Here is a 25,298-nt window from a genome sequence, read left to right as displayed (position 1 = left end):
GCTACTCAGTAAATTGTTCTTCATTCTGTATTTCTGCAGATAATCATCTCCTGCTTCTGTGTAATAATATTATCCATTTGACTTTAATGAATTCTGTCTTCCAAAATCAAGATAACTGAAATCTAAACCAGTCCTCAAACATTTTTCAGCCTTTGTCCTTGTCTCTATCATCATCTGTACAACTGACTGTGACACAGGATGGATATAGATCCAGGACAGAAGATTGTCTACAGAAATTAATTCATACATTTTCTACAGAATTCTTTTGATAAATGTTTATATTTCAAAGATGAACCATTAGTACCTGTTCTGAGTAGCACCATCCAAACATTTTTTCATCCCATTTGCATCAGTTGCATCTTATGTATTTATTGGAATAGAAGCTGTTTTCTCCTCCATATTAGTTAATCTTTCATCTTGCATACTCCTGCTGCCTTCATATCCCAGAATATATTCATATCAAAAAGAATGCAGTCCATTGTGCTATTTATGTAGTGAAAATTGTGGTTAAAATTTGTACTGGGAGAAGAGACTAAACAAATGTGCACACATGAAGACACACATTCATCATATATAAATATTTCTTCCATTATGAAAAATAATCTTTTTTGACAGGTGATCAGCAGAGGGACTATATGTGCCATTTAGTGTATTATGTCAACTATATGAGATATAATACATGTATTTTTTTAACAGTTTTCTATTGATCTGCAGTCATTATGGTTTTCCATTGAATTGGTTTTGCATTTGTTTTGGGCAGGGAGGTTAGGTTAGGTTAGACAAACTCCTGATGTCCTTTCCAACCTCAGTTATTCTGGTTCTACATGTAATTTTTTAAATTTACTTGATGTTAATAAAAACATTTTTTCATGTATATCTATAAAGTCAAATACTTCTCTGAATTATAAGGACAGCATTATCAGAGTCAGTCTCTGAGAGGAGAAATAATTCCAGGACAAAGAGAACTTGAATATAAATGACAGATTTATCTACTTTAATTTGCTTTCAGAAGAGGGTTTCGTAGCTCAAAAGTGGGCCAGGTTCCAAGATATTCTTCAGTATATTTACTTTTAATGTTTGAAATAAGTATGTGCTAAGGATGTATTTCAGACATTTTCAAAGATAAGAATATGTGTGTCGATAAATCTGGAAGCTAAGAGCTACTCACCAGAATATCTCATTGGTAAGAGAGTGCTTTATATTAATGATCTTTAAAGACTCCTTTCAGTATGGTTTGTCTATTGTAAATTTAATACAACATGACTGCAAATGTGCTTTGTATTGCTGTTTATATTAGATAAGGAGCTCGTGTTTAAACGAACGTGTGGCTGCACAATATTGCTGTTAACTGTGTCTCACTCAAAAGCTGATATGCTGATACTAATATTCTCCTTCCCTCGTGTTTTTTCACAAAAGTTTCATTTATCTGAGTGGAATTTTTTGGAAGTAGCACTATGATATTTAAGATCCATTTAGTTTAATGGTGCCATTTAAATCGAGTATTTAGCATAATTGTTAAAGGGAAGGCCACTGCCACTTGCTAGTGCATTGCATCATATTTGATTCATAGGCAGGAATTTTAATTGAGTGTTTCTGCTAAATCAAGCTGGGAACCAGCTTGAGCTGCAGGAAAAGCAGGGATAACAGGAGTTAAATCTTTAATTTTCTCACATAGTGAAGACTAATGTTTGCTTGAGACAGTGATAAATGAAGCCTTACCTCATTGTTCCTGCTCAGCTTTATGAGAGCAAGATCATGCCAAAAAACTGCTTTCTTTTTTGACAATTATAAAATTATTTGTGTCAGCTTATTTTCTTATTTTACCAGCTTATTTGGTCTTGGGTTTTGTTACAGGTTCAGAAGTTGTGTTTGTGCTGTTGGGGTCAAGGATTAGAGTTTGGGATTGGGGTAGGAGGTGAGGGAAAGGTAGGGGCTAGGAGTCAGGCTTAGGGTTAGTGGTCAGAATTAGTGTAAAGGTTTGACAAGTGTGGTCTGGCACCCAAAGCCCATTTACAGCCAGAAAATCAACCCTTCCTTGCTGGCCCAGCTGTCTCATGCCCTTTGTGTGAGCTTCACATGCCAGCCTCCAAGTCCTGGCTATTCAAGTGGTGAGGCATGAGGACCCCCAGGGATCCGGCTGAAGCATTCTGTCCTCCTGGATCTCTGCCCATCTCCCACCTCCTGGGTGCAGGCACCCAAGAGCTGGGGTCAGAAGAGGGGCTGAACGTGCAGGGTCAAGAAGGAGGGCTTAGGCTTTGGGAATCTGCATAGGGCTAGGGTTAGGGGGTTCCCTTTTGGGGAAAGGGATTAGCCTTTAGAGTTACAGAAGGGCTTTGGGTCAGGGTTTGGTGTTCCATGAAGAGTTTTTAGCAAGCAGTTGGGGTGTAGGTTGGAGGTGGGAGTCACAGTGAGGGCTTACGATCAGCGTTATGGACAGCAGATTAGGCTGCCATCAGAGCAAGGATGTGATAAGGACAAGGATAGGATAAAGGGTTTCAGGTTTGGGGTTTGGCCTTTGCAATAGAGCTTGGGGTTAGAGCTTAGTGAAGGGTGCTGGGGTAGGGTTTAGGGGTCGGGCTTTGTGTTAGTGGCCAGAGTTGGGTAGGGGCTTAAACAGTGTGTACTCTCTACATTGCCATCACTTTCATTGTCAAGACAAATCTAAAAAAGTCCTGGAGTCAGCAGCATGCCGCAGCAGCAAAGTGGGCCAACAGCCTCCTGGGCCATCAGGAGTGCTAGCAGCAGGTCAGTGAAGGCGATCATGCCCCTCTGCTCAGCGCTGGTGAGGCCACACATGGAGCACCAAGTGCAGTTCTGGGGCTCACCAGTACAGGAGAGACACAGACACACTGCAGAAAGTTCTGCAGAGGGCCCTAAGAATAATTATGGGACTGGAGCATCTCTCCTGTGAAGAGAGGCTTAGGGAGCAAGGACTGTTCATTCTAGAGAAGAGGAGGCTCAGTGAGATCTTAGACATTGTTTAAATGCCTGATGAGTGGGTGTGAAGAGGACAGAGCCAGACTCTTCTTGGTGATGCCAGTGTCAGGACAAGAGTTCAGGAGCACAAACTGAAGTGCACTGAGTATAAGAGAGCACTGAGCTGAACCTACATTGAGCAGAGTGGTTAAACTAGGTTATCTCTTGAGAATCTGGCAACATCAACTCTTCTATGATATATAAGGAAATTATCTGCAAAATTTTTATTTAATTTTTGCCAGAAATATCAAGGTTCACAATCAAGCATGACTATGCTAGGGGCCTCATTCATTCATGGTTGCATTTCAGTTTTACACACTTGACCCTTTGGGAAATACAAACAGAGATGGGCTAATGTTTCTGACATAGGGAGCTTAGTAATTTAAATAATCAGTGAGTGGCCCTGCTGTTTTATGGCTGTTCTTGCATTTTATTCAAGATACAGGGTGTAACCTTTTCTTCTGAGAAGTTCTCTGCAACCTTAGGAAACATAAAAATGCTCCTAGTTGAAATTTACAGATTTTTCAGCATAAGCTCTGTGTACAAAAAGAATGTGCTATAGTGGTGTTCAGAGCTCACCTGCTGTTTGGTGGATCTAATGTGCAGTATGAGAAAAATAAATTGTCTCATTACTTACCCGACTCAGGAGAAAAGTTACAGGATCTCTTAGATTGTGTGCTACTCAGGGTGCTCTTAAAGTGATATGTTTTATACATTATTTGGATTTCATAACTCTGGATTATTTTAGCAAATCATCAGTGCTAATTTTAATTAGAGGAAAATGCTTCTATTAGCATGAGGATATACAAAGTCATATATATTAATGTATAAAGTTTTTCAAGGTGACACTGACAGCGAAGGTCGCTCTCACAAAGGAAACATTCTGCAGATTTATAGTTTTCAGAGGAACAGTCTACCAAGAAATATTTTACCTTTGGTAATACTGTCCTCTCCATCTCCTGTGGTTAGGAGGTCAGCATTGTATCTACCTGTTACCTGTTCTGTTTAGCTGAGAGCATGCATTTTTCAGCCTTGTTTTTCTGTTGTTGTAATAGCAAATCTTTCCAGTACTCCAAGCCTGATCTCCCATCCCTCCCCTGCAATGCAGAGTGTAGTTTAAATTCTGCCACGTCTCAGGGAAGTAGCAAGGCTGCTGAGTACATGTAAAATTTTTCACTCTGACTCCTCCCTAGTCTTTCAGAGCACTCTGATCATTTAAAATGAGGCACTGGAGCCTGGGAGCCAGCTGCTGTCTGCCAGATTTGTCTTTTCCATAAGTCTGGAGGGGAAAGAAGACGTTTGCAATATTTGCCGAATTCTCCCCCTCTCTTTGGAAATAACTGAAGTCAGACAGTATTTCAGAAGTCAGTGAACTTAAAGGATCTAAGAGGTTATGGGCTCTGACTCTAGCAGGTCTCCTCTGTCCAAGCTGTCTCCAAGAAGGCCATGAAGCCCAGCATAACAAGTTTAACACACAGACTCTCTGACTCTTGCCATGTGGTCAATTGCATCCCCATGGAGGTAAGAAAAGGAAACGGAGTTGGTGCACAGTCCTGAGAATCCTCCTGCCATGCGTTACTGAGTTGTAGGTGAGCAGCTGTGACTTGGGTTAAAAAAGCAATTAAAAAGTTAAATGACATTGAGCAACCTGAAATGAATGTCTGGAGGCAAGGTTTCTTTGAGGGCCACTAGAGAGACGACTTGATCAGCTACTAGCCTGAAGGTGACACCTGGAGCTGTTACTTTGAAAGGATCAGCAGTAGCACAACCCAAAACCGTCACATTATGAACCCTTTGACAGCCACCTCCTGAGGAAGCACGAGCAGAACTGTGCTCCAGGAGATCTGTACTCTGATGGAGCAGTTGGGACTAGGAATCGTTTGACACAATTTCTTTAAACACAACTAATGATGATTGACACAATTTCTTTAAACACAACTAATAATGAGCTGTATGCCTTAGAAGAGCTGAGAAACTTCTAGGAGAAATGTTAAGAACTAGTAGCATTGTAGTCAAAACAATAATATACTACTAATTTGTTAAAGAAGGTTATTGGATGCATTTTTTCCCTTCTCTGAGAAGACGGAACCTACTTTTACTCTGCATCATACCCTTGTTCACATACTTACTGTATTCAGGTCTTGTATTGTAGTAGCTTTAGGTGGTTTAAAATATAGAACTACAATATAATTTGCCCTTTTCCAGTGGCTCTGTTGCTAAGAAGACAAAACTCTGTATGGAACAGGAATTTAACTGAATCAGAACATTAGTAATATTGCCAAACTAATTGACCTCTAAAAAATACCTGTAAAACCAACTACATGTCCACTTTCTGCGTGACTAATGGAGAGGCCCTGTTTCTAATAAATTACTTATAGCTTCATTACTGCAGCAGACCTTTGGATGGTCTGGTTTAGTTATACTCATACATTAGTAGTTCAACAGATGAACATTGTTTTCATGAGATATTTACTAACAATTGCAAATTGTAGGGAAAAAATCAAATACTGTATTATAGTCTTACCCATTCATGGATTGATTGTCTTTAAAGTTTTTAAAAAATCATTTTTAAGCATCCATCACATTTTCTGATGTTGTTCTTTTGCTTGTTCTTGTTCTTCTTCCTTATGTCCTTCTCCCAACCACTGAAATCTGTAAAGTTATTGTATGACGTCACTGAGCCTTAGAAACTGTGGTTAGCTATGGCTCAGTATTTTCTAGCTGAAATATAAATGATTTTATTTTATGGTGCACAATAAAGCAATGTGAAAAGCTGATACATATCATCAGCATTGTTATGCCATCATGCACAGATTAATTATTGTAACTATTCCATGCAGACTTTTCATGGTGATGACTTAAATATTTGAACACTGAAATAATTACAGAATAGATGAACATTGCAGTATAACTTGAAGTGGTTTTGATGTCTGCTGGAAGATACCTGTTGTTTTCAAAAGACACTACCACTTTACTAAGATTATTATTTACTGAGCTAATACATTTACATCTGTGCTTTTTATTTAACCTTGAATAACAGAGTAGATCATGAGAATCCCTTTTATTTCTCTTAATATGAAATAAAATAATCTTCATGCTTTTACTAAGGTATTGTATATAAAAGCATGCAAAAACAATCTGTCTTTCAGACCATACCATGGGGACAAATTTCTTCTTGAATTTCAGGCAATACTATAGCACAAGTAAAGAAGCAAAAAAGAGTAGCAAATAAATTGCAATTCCTTCATGGACACTTAAAACAGGATAATGCCTAGTTGCAATTTCCTCTGACTACCCCTGTCAGAATCTTGTTGTTTTGGACACAAAATAAAAACCGAGGTGGAAAAGTAAAGCTGCTTTTTTATGCATCCGATTTCATACCTTTTAACATTGGTAGACAGGCTCATTAATTTCAGTGGGTGTTGGATCAGGCTATAGAACTGGAAGCCTAAATTTATTTTTCCAAAAATAGATTACATTTTTATTTCTTCATTATGCCCTAATTTGAAGTCCCTTGAATCAGACTATTAACAAAATATTATCCTATCTCACAAAATAATGCAGATAAAACTAAAATTCCACTCAACTCTTACATAGCACTTTTCCTCTTCAAAGCATTTTAGCATTTCTGATTAATCATAGCATTAATTAAATGACTATATTTTTTAAAAAATTCAGCATTCCAAAAGCTCTGTTCTCTGCAGGGAGCAGGGAAGAGCATAGCAAGGGACTAAAACCAGCTCCAGTAATCAGAAAACTTAGCCTGCAGCAGTTAAACTGAGGAATCACTTCCCTTGCAGAATCTTTTTTACCTTGGGCTTGTGGAAAGATGAAAGGAAAGATGACGGTGCAGTCTAAACAAGAAATAAATCTCTTGGCGTGAAAAGGAGCTGATTAATTTGGTATATTTGCACTATCTGAATCAATAGGTAGGCTAACAGCTTCTTTCCATGTGTTTTCTAGTTTGTATACCTGGAAGGAAATACAATGAAAATTAATTAGAAAGGAAATTATTTGAGTTATTGTATACATGGACTCCATCTATTCTGGATTTAAAATCCAAACATGCAAGAATAAATTCCTTGCCTCCAACAACAATTAAGCCTGAAGTTGTCACTTTTGTTCTCAGACAACCCTCCAGAGCTAAGACTGAAAGAGAGGGAGCCAAAGCCACTACCCAAATCCTTTTTTCTGGCCAAGAGAGCAGAAACAGCAGAAGAGTGGGAATACCTCTGATTGTTTGCCTTTAAAAATGCTGCTTTCTTCACTGATGAGGTTGACAAATAGAATCTTAATAGTGGAGATTCTTCTCCTTCTGTGGACCCAGCAGTTGTTTGGCATACCAGGTCAGCAGATAATTAGGCAGGTCAAGCTGAACTTGAACTGACTCATTTTTATAGTCCCAGCATGGGTGAGACAGTCAACAAATTAACACTTGCGCCTCTTCTCAAATTCATCTTCATAAACCAGGTTGCAAGTTAATTGCTCACCCTTGAGCTGGGTTGCCTGCATTTGATGGTTGCTTTGCTTCTCCAGCATGAGAGAGGGAGGATTGCTTGACTGATACAGGGATGAGCATTCAAAACAGAAGCCATCCGCTGTGCTGAGTGAGAGGTGTTGCTGCGAAACAGAAAATCCATTTGGTCATGGTACTCATAAATCCATTTCAGTATTAATCATCTGACTGTTTTGCTGCAAACATATAGGCCCCTGAAGGGCATCTGGTTTCTCTAGAAATCCACGTCAGGCGTCTTGCATCCCATGAAAATTGCCAAAAGGGCAGCGGCAAGGATGGAAGAGGCAACGATGTTCAGCAGGGTCTCAACGCTGTGCTCTGCCTTTGGCATTGCCTCTGACAGAGCCAGCTGAAGTGCTTGCGCATGCAAAGTGCAGACATGCATCCAGCCTTTAAAGCACATGTTAGAACATGAATTAGCAGGTTATGGTCAGCCACAGAACCCTGGAAGTTCTTCAGTCTGTATTTTTTGCAATAATGCTAGTATAAAGTCTGAATATCTGTAGTCTCACTGTATGAGAGACAAGCAGAATATGGAGCTCCATTGAGAAGTAACAGCAGATTAAATAGCTGCCTGTGGAATTGAGATATACAGGAGAGGCAACAAGACCAATAGCTTTTAAACACATTGGTACTTTTGAGTCTCAAATCTAAGCTTTCAAACTAGCTAAAATGTCCTTTAGTTCAGAACATTAAAAAGCATGAGTCTGTGGTGGATGGGGGTGGGACTGGGAATGCAGGGGTGTGACAAAAGCAGGATCCAGCTGACTATCAAAGTGTGGGCATTTAAACCAAAGTGAGGAGAGATTAGGGAAGCTTGGCAAACAAGGCAGATGCAAAGATTTGTAAGATGTGGCAAAGGACAAGGGAAACTTCACAGTTAAGTCCCAAAGGTTTGAGGGGATGCAGCTCAAGGGAGAAAAATTCTTAACCATGTAGTAGAGGGGAGAGGGGGTAGCCCTGAGGAGATGAGTTGAACACAAGGAAAGTAATCAGCCAGAAGGAGACAGGAAACATATGAAATGGAAAAGTTATGTTTCTGGAAGCAGAGAGGCTGAAGGAGGAGGGTAAAATGCTGTTATAGGAAAGAAAATCTATGAAGGATCTGAGAAAGCATATTGCTGAAAAGCCGTGATTGCATTGCACCCAGTTGTGATTTCCCATGGCATGTTCAGGTTCAAAATACCAAAATACTTCTCTTTTGTCTCTGTCCAGCGCTAATAATCTCTATATGTGCTGCTTTCATCCTTGTTATGGATGTGCCCTTTGTCATTCCTTGTTCTCCTCATACCTTTCCTTTGCAAAATATAGAACCAACACCTTTAATCTTTTCAAAAGATAAAAGCTGCTGTATCAGTTACCCTTTTAGATATTTGATTCTTTTACAAGCAAATCTCAACTGATATTGCCACACAGTTATTGGTGTTCTACATGCTTTCATCACTCTGTGGTAGTTTGAGGGTTTCTTCCCTAAAACTGTAAAAGATGACTATTCCTGCTCCCTGTAGGGCTTTATATGCTACACTGCTGATGGCCAAATTTATTCTTGATATAAAAAGAATTTTAAAAAAGAAAACCAATGACTGACACATCACATATAATGCATCAGGGAAGATACTGTTCCTCTTTGTCATGGTCTGTACTTAACACCAATCTTATATCTTGAAATCTTGCTGTCTGTCATGAGAGATGGTGGAAAACTGAAAGTGTGTATCATTTATGTGAAGTAAAGAGGGAATCTGAGACCTCCACCTGATTCTTTGTTCAGTCTCAGCAGCCATGAGCAAAGTGCACCTGGATCCTTGGGGGCACAGGTGGGCATGTGTGTGCAATGGTTTTTATTCTTTCTTTAGTCTCAAAAAATAATTTATCTCTACAGAGTCTTAAAATTTAAATGCAAAAAAAACCTGCAAGGATTGGTATTGTTCTCTAGCTCAAAGTACTCATTATCCCAACTTAATTGGCAAGTCATGCTTAATGTGAAGCAGTGGCTAAAACAGTGGCTTCCAGCCCATGAGGTTTGAGCTGCTTACTAAAACCAGTTTAAGTTAACTCATCACCCTTTCCTTTATAAATGATTGAGCTAAGGTGATAGGAATTTCGGACAGGGATAATTGCAGTATTGTAGTCAATTACCATTATGTAGTGCAATATGTATTTATTCTGAAGTGCCAGAGATTACAAATGTTTGTGCATGTCACTAACATAAGAAATGAAAGGATCTGAGTACATAAACAACATTTTTGGCCAAACACTGAGAATGATATCTAGGTGCCTAGAGATAAGCATTAAATATTAAGGACAAAAGAGTATCCAATTTTGTTTACGTCTGCTTTTCCAGAAGCCTGTGTGTCTTCCATAGGTCTGCTAACTGTATCTAAAGTATCCAGGGGAATTTGAAACCACATTGCCCATCTGTTTACACACATAAATTTCCCCCTATTTACCTGAAAATGGTTTGATCATATTTTTTTTACACTTCCATCCCAAAGTGATCCAGAATCATCTGTTCTCTGACACTTCATAGAAATGCTGGGGCTCATGCTATTTGGGGCATTCTTTTCAGTCCTACTGCTCCAGGGGTTTTTCCACTTTCTTCTTCCAGTAACAATTCAGGCACAGTGGTCTTTGGAATAAGAAACAGATGAGTTGTAATGAGCAGCATCACAAACCATGAGCCAGCACAGGCCAGGCCATGGGGGTTTGACAGTAGGCACTACCTTGGAGTATCATAAATCTGCTCTGCCCGCAGCTGAAGTCATGTCAAATGAGGGACCCCAGAGGGACGGAGGAGAGAACTGCTGCATGCAAACTGTGCAGCTTCAGTCCTTCACATGCAATGTGCCCTGCAGTCAGCACTGCTACAGGCTGTGTCTTACGTGGTCGGGTGGAGAGCAGAGTCACTGGGGCTCGGTGCTTGCAGTGGAAAGCCTGTCTGGAGGCAGTCATATCAGTGAGAGGACATTAAACTTTGTGCTGGCTGATGACCCTTATTTCAGATTGTGCTGCTCTGTCTTCTTTTATAAACCTTTTTTTAGAAGAGGTCCTCTTTTATAAACCAGCATTGCCTTACAAGGTGGATTTTTTCTTATTCTTCACTCACCTTTCCTGCTGCTCCCCAAAGTCTGAGGAGTAATCATTTACTCGGTGGGTCGAGTGTCTCTCAACCTCAGTACTGCAGCCTTTTTTGCTTTCAAAGATACAGGTTTGCATCTCCTTCCATCTGCTGCCTTTGCTCCTGGCCCAGCAGCTCTAGCATTAACCCTGCTTCATCTTCTGGGGCTTGCTTCCTACTCTGCCCCACAAAAAAAACACGTATTTGGCTCTAAGACGCAGTATGACAGCATTTCTTATCTCAGCAAATTTCCCTTTAAAATTCAGGGTGGTTTTCCCCCTTGAGTCTTTCACTGGTGGAAGAAAATCTCCTTATGCAAACTAACACACCTTTACCCTCAGAAATGACATGAGGTTGACTGCTGCTCTAATGCCTACACTATAACTTGTATTGTCTAGGCAGGCCCAGTCCAGAGTCTGCTACATATTGCAATGAGCAAATCGTTCTTTTTTTATGGGCTCTTACACCCCCTCTTGCACCTCAGTATGTACTAGAAAATTTCCAGTGTTCAGGGTACGCTCAGGGCTCCTCTGGAACAGCAACACCTGGACCCTGGGGGCAGTTCCAGGTTCTACACAAGTGCCAGTAGGGGTAATATATTACAGCTTAGAACAGTCAAAGCACGGTGCAGGAATGAACCATCAAATGCAGTGGCCGTGTTTCTGCCACTGCTGTCATGTGATGTAATTTATTATAAACTGTAATTTATTAGACTACCAGTTGAATACACTGACTTATGACCAAAATCTGTTCCATGCGAATTAAGTAGACAGTTTTGGCACATTTATCAAGTAATGATTGAAAGTAATAATAAAAGCTCTCATAGTCATAGTCTTTCCATAAGTCTGTGAAATACTGAAGTTGAGTAGTATTAAAAACACAGGGGTGATGAAAGTGCCCAAAACCACATATATCTAGGTGGACAGCATGTGTTAGCACGAAGAGAAGAAAATTCACATATATTCTGACATACAGAATATGTAGTTCTGGAATAGGATATCTGCACCCTTACAACACAGTATGGTGGCTTTTTGCCATTTTATATTAACTAGCTGTATGATGTGAATTAATGGATATCTTTGGAGGGGGGAATGGGGAACAATTACTTTTATAGAAGATCTGTTTCTAGGACAGGAATTTGAATTAATATCTGTTTGGAGTTTCTTGTTTCTTGAATAGGTCAATTTTCCTAATCTTGTACTCTCAAACTAGGAACCATGTCACAACTGCTTAATAAATTTGCCAGTGTGTCAAAGGCATTGTTCAGAGATGACTGAAAATGGAAGTGGATTCAACAATGTTACAACAGTTGCGAATTTGTCTCAAGGCAATAGTAGGAAAACATTTCCAGAAGTAGAACCTTATCTGTGATGATTTTGCTCTGGTTTAATCTACCAGAAGAATAGTTTGGTCTGCTGTTCGGCTTTGAAGGCTGAATCTCTCTTACAATAGTTATTCGATCCTCTGATGTGAAAAGTTTCCTTGATTAAGTAATAGAAACAGGTATGAAGGTGCTGAGACTTCTGTCATGCAAGGGAAAAGACATTAAATCTTCACTGTTGAAATAATAAGCAGATGCTATCATCTTACAGTTAAAGACTTAGTGCATGGTTTTAGATGAATCATCTTCTTAATATGAAAATGATAGAAGTCTTATCTTGGAAAAATAACTTATAAATGTAGTATCAGAAAAATGCTCTTCCAAGCACCCACAAAATAACCCCTTTCCTGTTATGTCTATTTTATGTCTTTCTTCCCTCCTTTAAGAGTGAAATTGAACAAATAAATAAGTTTTCTTTTTTCCTTGTCAAGCTGTTGGCTATGTTTAATCATCTTATGTAAATCCTCTTGAAAAGCTTCAAGTCAGTTTTGGTTCTTACAAAATGTGTAATGTTATTCAAATACAAAAAATAAAAATCAAAAATCAGTTTGTTGTAGATTAAAGTAGTTCTGCACGGACCCTAATAAAAATTAACAAGTCTATTTCTTTTTAATGTAATCCTCACATACATTCACCTCTCTTCCCAGCATCCTCATCAGTTCTCACTTCTTCGTTCAGGGAGGCTTCTTGTGTTGCAAGCGGAATTGCCCAGCTCTCCTACTAGTGGCGCTAGGTAATAGTAGTGCTGGATAACATTTTGCTGACATTCCAACACTGATTTCCATTACACAGTTCAGTCTGCTTTCAGAAGAGGCTCTTAACATGGAAAAACATAATTCAAAGTGCAGTTGCTCTGCGGAATGTAACATACACCAGTGCAGAAGTCAAGGACCACAGCTGTGTTGGGCTGATGCAACAGTACCTGTGGTAGGACTTCACATTCATGCCACTGTAGAGCAAGGTTTCTTCTGTACCTCATGCTAGAAGACATGACTCTTCCTCATATCTGTAGTAAAGCAGCAGGAACCTAACTGAGATAAGAGAAATTAGCTGATAATTGATGGAATTTTTCCTGTGAATTTACTACTGTGATTTATTAACTATATGCATCGTTTTAGAAAAACTACTTGTAGTATAAAAAAATAGTCCTTGACTTGCAACTTCCATGGCTTAATTCCTGTTTCCTGAAAATCTTTTGCTTTTTCAATATATTTTCACATAGTTAACACAGTGTTCGAAGTACTCAAACCACAGAAAATATGCTAACAGCTACACGTGTTAAAAGGCTTTAAGACCCATGTAAACAGTGGCTTGGATCAACTCCATAGCCCAGCCACTCCCTTCTTCCAGCTGGTGTGCCACCTGTGTTTGGTGAACCTCTGGAAGGACATTTTGATGTTCGTGATCATGATGCCTGTTGGATTGTGGTCATTTGCTTTACCTACATGGGTGAGCAGCTTCACTGGAAGTGGCAGTTCTGTTTCCCGCCGCCTCCTGGGGACAGAGCAGGGAGAGGGAAGCCTGTGTCCCCAACAGCCAGCACCTGGCAGCGAGGCCTGGCATTGACATTACAGGTTCTGCTAGGAGGGGTCTCCAAACTGGACGCCAGCTTGCTTGTACAGCTGCCACAGATGAAGTACAGTGACTAGATTTTAGATTACAAAATGTGAGTCTTTTGGGACTTGATATCCAAAGGCTAAAATTGATGGAATTCTTTGGGGGAGAAATAAGGGGAAGGCAATTAAAAAACCGTGCTAAACCCACTCAGAATATATTTTACTTTAAATATGCATGTGATTAAGAATTGAATGGTATTGGGCTAGAATTGCTACAACTGCGCAGAATAAGGAATGCTGTACTATCCCACTGTTACACATTATCTAAAAAAAGGCTGTTTTATTGTTTTGAAGTATCTAGTACTGACTTGGTCCTCTCATGCCCAGCTGAAGGGTGTGCACAGCAGAAATGTTAGAACTGGTGAGCATTGGCATGTCCGGAATGCTTATACCCTGTTGATTGTGTCTGCTTTAGTTTTCCGACTGAGCTTTTCCTGATAGCTCCAAAGCCTTTATTTATTGTAAGAAGTATCTTGTGAGTCTAGGCGTATGTACTGGTGTGAATACTACTGCCTGGAATACTAGACCAGTTCCAGGAAAAAATTTACTTGGGGCAGCCATCCAGATTTCCTTACACCCAGTGCTCTGGGATGTATTCTTTGGCTGCTAATGAAGTGATTATCATGAACTGATTCCACCAGAGGACTGAGGTGCTGAGATGCTCTGTTGCAATTTAAGTGAGGTCCAAAAGGAAAAAGGAATATTGGTCTATTCCGGATATATGCACAGAGTGAAAAAGAAAGTCTCACTGATCTGATATATCTGCTAGTACTTAGTCCCAACCAGTGGCAGACACTGCACTAGAAGAGTAAAAGCTACATCAAATAATAGTTTGGTTTTTGAAACATTAGCTTAATTTGATATGTGTTGCAAACTGAAGTAATCACTGTAAGTTATATACAGCTATTAATGTGTTCATGTTGCACAGAATAGACAGATGCAGGAGAAAATAGCACTTTAGACTTTTCTGCGGCAGTGTTTCATTAATGTGTAGGAGAAAAGAAGATTTTCAGTTTGCTCAAACAAATCATTTCTGAAAGAGCTGCTAACAACTGTTCTACGTCTGATATTAATACTATTGCTTAAAATTGTAACAATACAAGTTAATTAAATATTAAGTTAAAAGAAATAAAAATGTTTGAGAACAGGATTTGTATTTGTATTGCAGCACACTGGTAAGATTCAAATCTTACTGTACACATTTTGTGGGCAGTCTAATGCTTTTTATAATCAGGAATGTTTTTACGTAGCATAGAGTGAGTATTTTCTAACATCTCACATTACCACAAAATCCATTTGATAATCTTTAACAGTTCAGTACAGAGATTTAGGGGGGGTTTTTTTAGGAATATTCTATTCAAATGACTGACTGTAGTTCTACCACATCAGGCAAAATTGTGAGAAATAATAATTATTCAATGACTGATAGTTAAAAGATGTGATTTTTCTCTTGCCTCTGCTTTCAAATATGGATACAACAACTGAATTTATGAATTCAGAAATAAGATTTTTAATAAGTACTCATAAAACCTAATTGATCAGAACACTTTCAAGTTATCCAATGATTAAATTATCATATTATATACAATAATCATACCAGATCATTCACAAAATGTGATGTAGATTAGATTGCTAATTATGTTTATATTTTCAAATTTTCCTGTCCTTTTCATCCTGCATGATACACTCATGGTGATTGCTGTATGCAGGTTCCTCACACAGCTGCACTGAAGGTGATTCAGAGTTGTTTCACTGACGTCAGTAATAACTTCATCAGGCCTTTGCCTTCTCTGGTCTTCTCTTCATCACACTGAAGGACTGAGCAGTCATTCACCATAATAGCAATCCTCTAGAACTGATGTGAGACTTCTTGTGTATCTGTGCTGGTGCTAATCCTGCCATATATATATTCTCAGAAGCTGATTTTTTATTATTTTCACAAGAACTACTTTCAGGGGCAATTTTGAAGGAGAAATATGTTTATTTAAGCATGAAAAAAAATGTAATAATCTTAGAATCACTTAGGTTGAAAAAGATCATCAAGCCCAAACATAACTGACAGAATTTCTTCAACATTTCTGTAACATCAATTTCTTTAAATGTTTGATGTGACCATTTTAAAAATTCCTTTCATTTTGGGAGATTTTTAGTTGTGGAGGTTAGTGTTTTATTCAGTAAAACCTTGCAAAATGCTGGACTGGAATAGATGTAGAAAGGCTCCTTTTCTGGTCAGTACGGTGCATACAACTAAGGATGTGTGAAAAAGATGGTATCCTCTTGAGCAATACAGTCTAAGAAACACTAACAAACCCAGTTAAATTGCGGCATGTAGAATGGAATTAACCTTGTACAGTGGAGAAATCTTCAGAGAAGACCTTTTCCCAAATAACAACATCACTGGGTTTGAGTTCACTGTTGTGATTTTGACAATTGCTGCACATTCAGTTTTTGGTAACAAGCTGTGAGTCGTTTGGTGGAAGATGAGGACTTGCCAGGTTCTGTGAATTGTGGTATTCAGGTTATCTTCATGCATATACTTGGCCTTTACCATCATAGTTCCGCTGTCATACGGGTCATGTAACCACGTTGGAAGTCCCTGACTGATGCAGTATGGAAATATTAACAGAGTCCGTAATGTGTGAAATGCTTGAACATGCAATCATATAAATATGGCTTGCTCCAAAATAATACCAGTATCCAATTAGATGACGTGCAATGATGCAAATGGTGCTGTTAGTCTTGCGTGTTTTCCCTGTACTTCTCCGTCACCCTTTATTGCTGTATCTTCTGAATTCTCCCTTCATTTTCTTTCAACAAAGGCAAGTATGCCATGAGGGATCTGGTCCACCGACTGCCAGGCGCTAACAACAGCAACAGCTCAGCGAGCAAGGCCATGTCTGATGACACCGTTACTGCCATTTGCTGCACTCTGCATGAAGTCATCACTAAAAACATGGAGAATGCCAAGGCCTTACGAGACGCAGGCGGCATTGAGAAACTGGTTGGCATATCTAAGAGTAAAGGAGACAAGTATGTTTTGCAAATCACCTTGCACCTTTTTAACCTCTCCAGTAGTTATTACTAGTCCTGAATGTGTTTGCCTTCTCTGTGCAATCGCGAGTTGAATCCTTTCGTTCCGTCAGAAATCACATGCCCAGTGTGAAGGGTGACAAGAAACAGACAATGCCAATACCAAAAGTCTCCCTCTGCTTTGGTTTCTTTTTGATGTGCCATCAGCAGTGCGGGGAGTGCACTCCACGTTCATTTTAAGGAAGAGTAATTGTCTACAGTAACTCCTACCTCTGAGCAATTGCAGAAGATCCTGATAAGCGTTAGGGATCAGAGTAGTTGGATTGCCCCCTGCGCAGGGCGTGACATGCACGTGGAGGGGTCCTTTGACAGGAAGGACCTCACCACAGTTCTGGTACTGCTTCTCTTGATCTAGGAGTGAAGAATGTAAAGTCACTGTCCCTCTTCACAGCACCCTTTTCCCTGCCACCAGCTTGGTAGTAGATCTGTGGATTTTCTGACTGGTTGTTTCTGAGACAGCCATTAGGCTGCTTTGTGAGGCAAAGAACGTCTTGCAGGCAACTGTGACATTTTCAGAACAGCTATGGTTTCATCTTGTCTGTTTGGCTATGTACACACTCTTCATGAAGAGTTCACTCTTTATCCTTTTTTTGCCTAAAACAGATAGCCTGGTTCTCATATTTGTCAACCTGATGAAGTATAGTGCAATGGAACTATGGCAGTTTGAAAACAAAAAGCCTTCACTGTAGTGTACAAAACCCATCAGTCCACCTACTTGGAGCTGTCATCACACAGCCTACTGCAGCATCAGAGCTCTTAAAGAGCCCCACAAAGCCAGGCCACAACCTGAAGGAAAGATTTATGCACCCTACATTTGGTATGAGAACTTACGCTCGCCTATGTGATCGGAGCATTGCCAATATAATTTATTCACATTTTTCCTCTATTTTCACCCCTTTCCTTTCATACCAAATTCATTATTGAAACATTCTTGCATTCAAATTGTAAGGGGTAAAAAGTAGTGTGACCAAGTATGTGATTCCAGTTGTGGGAGCTCCCAATGCTCTGCCAATTTGTTTATATTTGTTTATATTTGTTATTATTAAATCTACCTAAATTTTTGGTTTATATTTTCAAGAACAAATGTTCTGACATTGCAAGCAGGTTCATATGCATTTATCTTAAGCTGAATGTGTATTTCCTCAGAATGATGCATTGTTCATTATCCGTTAAAGAGTACTAATACCTGTTGAGTCTGGAATTTTTGAAGTATCATGGGCAGTTTTAGAGAATCCAAGGGAATAATTCCCTGTCTGAATATCCCTCATAACTGTGAAAGACATCTGGTTTTAATTAATGTAGAGCAGAATAATTCCAAAATGCCATTCCAAGTCATGATATGTATCCCTCCTCTCAAGTACTTTGACCTGCGGTCCCGTTACTATTTTCACAAGTTGCTCACTTCTAGAACAAGAAAACCTGTCAACACACAGTGCTGAAAATGCCCATCTTAAGTAAAAGTTCCATTTTTCAGCTTTCAGAAATGTCAGTACTGTGTGCTATTAGTTTGGTTTGGTTTCTTACAGGTAATTCATTGCTTGAAAACCGAAATTGCTGGTTGTTGGACTGATAGAAAATTCTGACATGCTCACTTTAATACAGTAAACCACTTCTGTATGAAATCATTTTGTCCAGTATGAAGCAACTGCTTCTGAATGTGCAGGATACTGAACTGGCCATGCATCCTGGTATGTATCAGTGCCAGTAGTGTGGGGCTGGCCCTGATAGCCTTTGGAATATGCCCAGGGCTTGAGCGGTCTCCCTGTATGACTGCATGAGAGAACTGGTGTTCATAAGATTATTTATATTGGCCAAGCCCGTATCAGCTTCACATAGCTCCTGCCTCTCCTCAGTACTCATGGAGTGGTTGGCACAGTTATTTTCCTGGTTACTCCATGCTTACTAGCACCCCACTAGCCAGTACAGCTGGAAGTATAATAAAAACAATTATACTTGAAAGGACTTATCAAAATCCTGTTTACTCACCAATTACCCACCTACTGCTGTACTCTGGGTGAGAAATGGAATAGAAGTGGGAAAAAAACACCAAATAAATTACTAGGGAAATGTATTAATGAATCAGTTGTGTCATAACAATGCTTTACCAGCTTGCATGTCAGCCTACTAGTGAACCTTCTCAGAAGTCACAGAATGAACCAAAGCCTGGCCCCTGCCCAAAGCAGTAACTTTTTTTGGTTTTCTGGTTTCTCTTTGATGTTTCAAACCATATGCCTCTTCTGAGTAAAACATAAATCACCTCAATGGCTGCCCCAAACTCCTTCAATCCTCACCTGGACTTTGGCCTTTGCAAGGTTTTCTAGCATTCTGCTGCTTTATATGTATTTTTGTTTCTGCACAGTGTATGCTTCCTTAATGGGCTGGGTTATCTTCCTGGTCTTTTTCTACTTGACCCTTCCTCACTGAAATGAATACTCTCTGATTAAGATTTTTTTAATTACCTATTCCAGCAGGAATATATGACACCAACTGATTATAACAGTAGTTTAGATCTTCTTTCAAAACTTGTCTGAAGATAAAGACCATGTGAAGTTACATGGTTTTCAACACGACATTGTATTGCTGTCATTGAAGGATAATGGTGTGAGCCAAATCCTAGTGCACGTTTGGATTCCTAATGAAATTTATCATAACTTTTTGAAAGCAGTTGTATTTCTGCATCTTGGTTCTGCATTTCAAAACTAGTGCTCATCACCCATCTAGAGTTTCTTTTGGCCACTGCTGAGGGATCTTAATGAGTTGAGCACACTGTCCTGAGCTGGAGTTCAGCAGCTTGCAGAGAAAAAAATTCTGCTCTGACTCCTTGTCCTTGATGCCAAAAGTTGTAGCATGTCTTAGATACATATAATGCCAGTTGAGTCCTCAACAGTTTTGCCAATTGCTACCTCCTATTCCTCTTACTATCCCTCTGTGTACTGAGATGCACAAGTTTTGCCCCTCACTGACTGATTAGTACTATAGAAATAAGGTATATTGCCCTTGCTTAAAAACACATTCGTCTCCAAGATGCCAAGCAAAGCTCTTATGGCATACTTGAAACACACTTTATTTGTGGGTTTAAATCCTGAATGATGCATTTGAAAATTGCAATGAGTGATGTTTCTTATTTAACAGTGTCTTTCTCACTCTTTTTTTTTTCTCTCTCTCTCTTTTTAATGTATGTGTGCAACAGGCATTCGCCTAAAGTAGTGAAAGCAGCATCTCAGGTCCTCAATAGTATGTGGCAGTACAGAGACCTGAGAAGTCTCTACAAGAAGGTAAGGCTTGGGGTTTTTTTAGATTTATCATATTTCATACTGTTATCCAAATTTGGGGGCTGAGAGACTTTAGACCAAAATACTTGTTTATTTGACTGGAAATTCACTTGGAGTTTAAAGTTTCACATACTTGGAGTTCTTATTTTTTCCTTAATTTCTACTTTTAAGATAAAAATGCCCTTTGAAAATATGTGTGGTGTTGAAAAGGGGGTATGAATTTGATTTTAAAGTAACTTCATACAAAAGATGTTGGATCTGACAGCCCTGGAGAGTGAAATCCTCTGTTCGTAGAACAAACATATGTAAGCTCTCCTACTGGAACAGTCCTTCTTACACCTCCTCACCTTTTTCTGAGGAGTTTACCAGATTTCCAGCCCTTCAGCTCCCAGATTTCCTCATGAGATTGTAAACAAGAGTATCTGAAGGAGTGGTGCTTAGGGACCAGCTACATATGGGGCTGGGCTGAAACCTGGTAGCTTTGTTTCTAATCAGTCAGCGGACAGTGGCAGCATATACTTGGTTTTCAGACAGTCTGTTGTGTCCATAGTACCATGCCATTCCCACAGGGCTGCTAACCTCTCCAAAATGAATTGCAGTAGAGTAATATAACACTGTGAAACAGCATTCTATATAGCTTTTTAAACATAAGTGTCTACTTAGTAAATGAAAACATTTACAGTAATTCTTGCTGAATATTTCCAAACTGAATTGCATTCCATGTGAGCATCAGCCTGCAGATTTAGCTCTTCGTCTTCTTGCTTAGAATGTCACATCTTATGTAAATGATACTTGGAATCTCATCAGAGAGAGCTAAGACTTCATGTGCCATCTTCAGTTCAGGCCCTAGTTAAGGCTGAGGCATAAGGATGGTGAAGTAGGGAAGGTTCACAGGGTGTGGTCTGTGTTGTATGTATTCTGCACAAGAAAATATCATAGTTACATGAAATGTGTGCACCAAATCTCAAGCTGGCAGAAGCTGACCTTCTGTGTGAAATGCTGTTCTTTTTGCATGCCTCAGCCCTGCTTGTGTCAAGTCTGAGGAGTGAGGAATATGATTATTGAGTCTCTCCCATTGTTCATTTCCAGTATTTTCAGTCATCCTTGGCAGCCCTAGGGATACCATATGTGAAGACGTTCCGAGTAGCAAGCTGGTCCTCAACTGTCCCATTAAGAGGTGGGAAGAAACATGAGCTAGAGTAGGCTTTTCTTGATCCAAGGCAGTAACACACTGGAAGTGTGCATAGCCTGACTACTGTGCATGTGGGTGGCTGCACTATAGAGGCTGAGCTGTTCTGCACCACAATCTCTTAGAGGTTCTTACAATATCTGGCTCATGTCCAACCTTCTGTCTGTATATATATGCTGTGATGGAAAAGCACTTTCTGGGATTGCTCCATGCAGGAGATAATAATGCTTGTGCTGTGTGGCTGCTGAGTTTACTGCTACCTGAGGGACTCTGTTGGTTTCTGGTGTGTCTGCTGGTGACGGACTTACATACTAAGCATGCTCAGGGTACTAAGTACTTTGCAAGCTTACAAGGGCATTTTCTGTGGCCACAAATACTTACTTGTGATATGGAGAATAGTGGGTAGCTTTAGAGGTAGCTTCCAGGACACGCACAGCAGACAGATTATCTATATTATCAGGAAGAGAATTGTATTAATATCTGTACTACTTAGTACCTACACAAAATTTTAAAATGAAAATCAGTCTCTGCTACATATTTGCATACTAACTACATGCCATTATATGTGCTGTTAAGCCTCATATAAATAAGGTTTCTTTTAATCAAAATGTTCAGATAGTTAATTTTAAATACTCATTTTTTGTTGAAATACATACAATAATCTTTTTGAAATTATGCTATTTATTAAACTTGCCTGTAATAGGCTGACTCTTACGCAGGCTGTCTAACTGCTGTTTGGAAGGCAGTGGCAGTGGTTTTATGATAGGAAAATTAGAGAAGTTTGCATTAGACCAATAGTTAACTACTTATGTAATATAATCAATGGATCAATGCAATCTTTGTTTTGTCCCATTAAAATATATATGTACCACTAAAAATGAGTGAACATACAGTGTAATGCGATCAGCACTTTGCAGTATCTTGCACTTGCACAGCCTTTTTTTTGAAGTGCAGGTAGATCCCATTGCATAACCATCAGCAATTTGCTCCCATGTACCAAACTATCTATACAATTGCTTTCAAAGAATTGGCCAACAGAGACACAATTTTGTATTGTAATACAAGGAAATTGCAAGCATCCCATTATAGTTAAGTGAAAGCAGCAGCACTTAGCTTCTGTTTGAGAAACAATGTAACCAAGTAGTTTGAATTGTGGCATATTTTAGAGCCTCACGTTCACAATAAAGTAAGAGGTTGTAAAAAGAATAGAAGTATTATTCTTTGTATTAATGGGCAAAGAAGGCAGATACAGTAGCAGTCAGTGTTTTTAGTCCAAGTATGACTGGATCAGCAAAAACCACTAAAACCTTTCATTTTTCTAATTTTGCTCAGCATTGCAAGGAACTTCCTACAGCTGGCAGAAGATAAACTGCACTGACAGAAATCCAGAGTTGGGGACTGGCGTGGATGCACTTTAAGTCCACAATACCTTATGCACTGTGTTTGCAGAGCTGTGCCACAACCTGTACCCTCCACTGGCAGGTTCTATCCATTGTCCGAGGATTTCCAGTTCATAGCTGTGTTGTGGCTTTAGTGGGACACACAGACTTGTTAGGCTGGGCTGGTGTGGAAAAGACATAGAAAGTAAATAGCATTCAGATCTGTGAATGGGGAAGTAGTGTTAGATAGTCCTCTGTAGGCTTGTGCTTTGAGGGAGAAAAATCAATTTTGCTCCCTGGTCTAGATAAGTTGGCACTATCCTAACTCAGTCCAACAAGGAAAAGTTGTAAAATACATCAATATTTCTGGTCCTAAAACTGAAGAAGAAAAAGAAGACTTGAGAGACAAAGGGGAAGCAATTAATTTAGTCTTGAAATGAAGGAGTTGCCAGCCACCCCAAAAGTTGCAGGTCCTTCATCATGCAAGAGCTCATAGGAAATACTGCTTAATTTACAAGCAATAGCTGGTACAGAAATCTAGTCTGAAAAAGTCTGCCAAGAGGAAAAAAATGTTCAGGTTCAGTCACATATAGACAGTGATTAGATTATTTAGCATGTTTAATTTCTAGAAAGGAGGTGATCACATTTCTCATCAGTAGAGGAAATACGGTCTCCCGAAGATGATACCATCATTTTCAAACTTTGTTTTCTACAAGCAAGACATATATTCATAAATGATCGTTTATCTCTCTCTGTTTTCGTTAATCTGTTCCAAATTACTTAAAATCTGATTTTCAAACAACCTTAGTGGTCCCATGGCCCAAAGCCCCATGGGTGGGTCTTTGGGTCAACACTTTGGAAAAACAAGGTATAGGAGCTATTCCACAATTTGTTCCTATGCTTCAAACTCCTGGTACACCCCTCCTCTTCAAGGGTCATGGCAACCTGTATTATAGAGCAAGCAGGAGAAATAAGTGCTGCTTACAGCATCCAGAAAGACAGATCCTGCCCCATTTATGCTCAGCCTCTTAAGCAAGGTGCAAGGAAGTACTGTGTGGCTTCTTTAAAGGTACCTGGTTTTGACTCAGTATGACTGACTGACCCCCACCCCAGTCTCTAGGGTATTCACTGGTTGAAGGTTTGGGGACGCCTGAGAAAATACAGATGTTTCTATAAGAGAGCAAATTTCCATTAGCTGGTAAACTCTTCTCTATGTCAATATTCAAGAAAATACCCAACTACTCTTAAATACAGATAGCTTGTTAAATTGCATGAGGAAATTTGAGCAAAAGGGTTGTGCTAAATGACATGAACATGAAAGAAAATTTATTAGCTAAAAAAAGGCTTCAATTAACATTAAATGTGTGTAGTGTTAAAGAGCTGGAGGAGCTGTCAGGAGAAATATGTTTTCTATTAATTGGTCTGCTTTGCCTAACCACTTAGGCTCCAACATAATATGTTTACATGCTGTCATTATGTTTACACTTACTTTGTCTTCCAGTGTGTAAGTAGAGGTCATGATGAATTTGTAGAAGACATTTTTCTTTCCCACTTACTGTGGTAGGTTTCTGTTCTGCACGGAATATTAGAAATGTTTCACCTGCCCTGATTAAAAATACCACCTAAAGCTGGAAGCCAGGGAGGCTGTTGAGGGCAGCTAATGGCCGTCCTTCAGCGTGTATTGTGCCATTTACAGCAGGGATACTTTTGTGACAGGCATTTAATGGAGTCACTCTAAAGATGGCCTCGTCTGTCATTGGTTGGAAGAAATACATGGAATTGTCTGAAGTCTTTGAAGCAGTTAAGGCAGTGTGGATATAGAGAAAGACTTGTTTTTCATGTGACTTTCAGAATAATAGAAGGATGACTTTATGAGAAAGTCCTTTATGACTAAATGTTCCATTAAAATTGACAGCATTAAACTTCAGAACCCTAGTCTCAAGGAGTTTTAGAATCTCAAGTCTTTTCTTAAGTAAAATATGCCTACTCACCTTTTAAAAATGTTAATTACAATGTCCTATCATGTAGACTTGGGACACATCATTTGGGTTTTCTTCTGGTAAGGTTATTATTATCAGTCAGACATTCCCCAAAAAGAAGCTGGTTTAAGTTAAATTTATCTAGTGAAAAGGTCTGTGCAGAACTTAAACTCTACATTAAGGATCCAAATCCAGAGCATAATAATTCCTCAAAAATAGTGGCTTGACTTGAAGGAACTATTCATGTGTTCAGATTGTCCATGAGCATATGTACTTTGCAGTGCTGATCTTTCAGTTGGGCTTAATTTATTTCTGTACGATTGGCAAAAGCTTTTTTCAGATTAATATGTCACCCTCTTAGAAAAAGGATGTATTAATTTAAGATAACCCCGCTTCTGTAATATGGAGCTAAGACATCATTATAGAGAAGCCATTGTCTAGAGCCCATTTTTATATTAACTATGAAAATGCAAGTACCTGATTAATAAATGATTGACTGATTGATTGATTTATGGCAGTGGGCGTCCCCAAGCTTCAGTGTGACTGATGACAGAGGATTTTCACCAACCCACGACTCTGGGTCATGGCACGCTCAGCATACTCTCTCCCAGAGCCAAGAAACCAGAATCTATTCCCCAACCCAGGTATTCTGGCTGTCAGCTGACCAGTCTTGAATTGTTGTGTTTCATGCATACTGAGATTTGTACCCAAAGCAGTTCTACGGGAGACCATTGAATCAAAAGTAACAAAGCCTAACTGAAGAATATGTTTTTTAAGTGGCACAG

The 25,298-nt window shown here is 39.3% G+C and overlaps 1 protein-coding gene across 7 annotated transcripts in view; it reads left to right on the top strand.

Annotated features, from left to right (window-relative positions):
* CTNND2 (catenin delta 2) overlaps positions 1–25,298 on the top strand; it is a 641,697-nt gene that overhangs the window by 587,566 nt on the left and 28,833 nt on the right. For 6 of the 7 annotated variants that reach the window (XM_040063932.2, XM_040063974.2, XM_058420269.1 and 3 more), the window contains 3 exons: positions 16,424–16,634; positions 19,885–19,969; positions 25,032–25,157. In XM_040063932.2, the coding sequence (XP_039919866.1) occupies positions 16,424–16,634; positions 19,885–19,969; positions 25,032–25,157 (422 nt within the window). The remainder of the gene's footprint in view (positions 1–16,423; positions 16,635–19,884; positions 19,970–25,031; positions 25,158–25,298) is intronic. The other variant, XM_040063957.2, reaches the window with a different exon arrangement.

The sequence above is a fragment of the Hirundo rustica genome, chromosome 1 (assembly GCF_015227805.2).
Source record: "Hirundo rustica isolate bHirRus1 chromosome 1, bHirRus1.pri.v3, whole genome shotgun sequence".
NCBI lineage: Eukaryota > Metazoa > Chordata > Aves > Passeriformes > Hirundinidae > Hirundo > Hirundo rustica.
The sequence above is the reverse complement of the archived record's forward strand: the minus strand, read 5'-3'. Positions and strand labels throughout refer to the sequence as shown.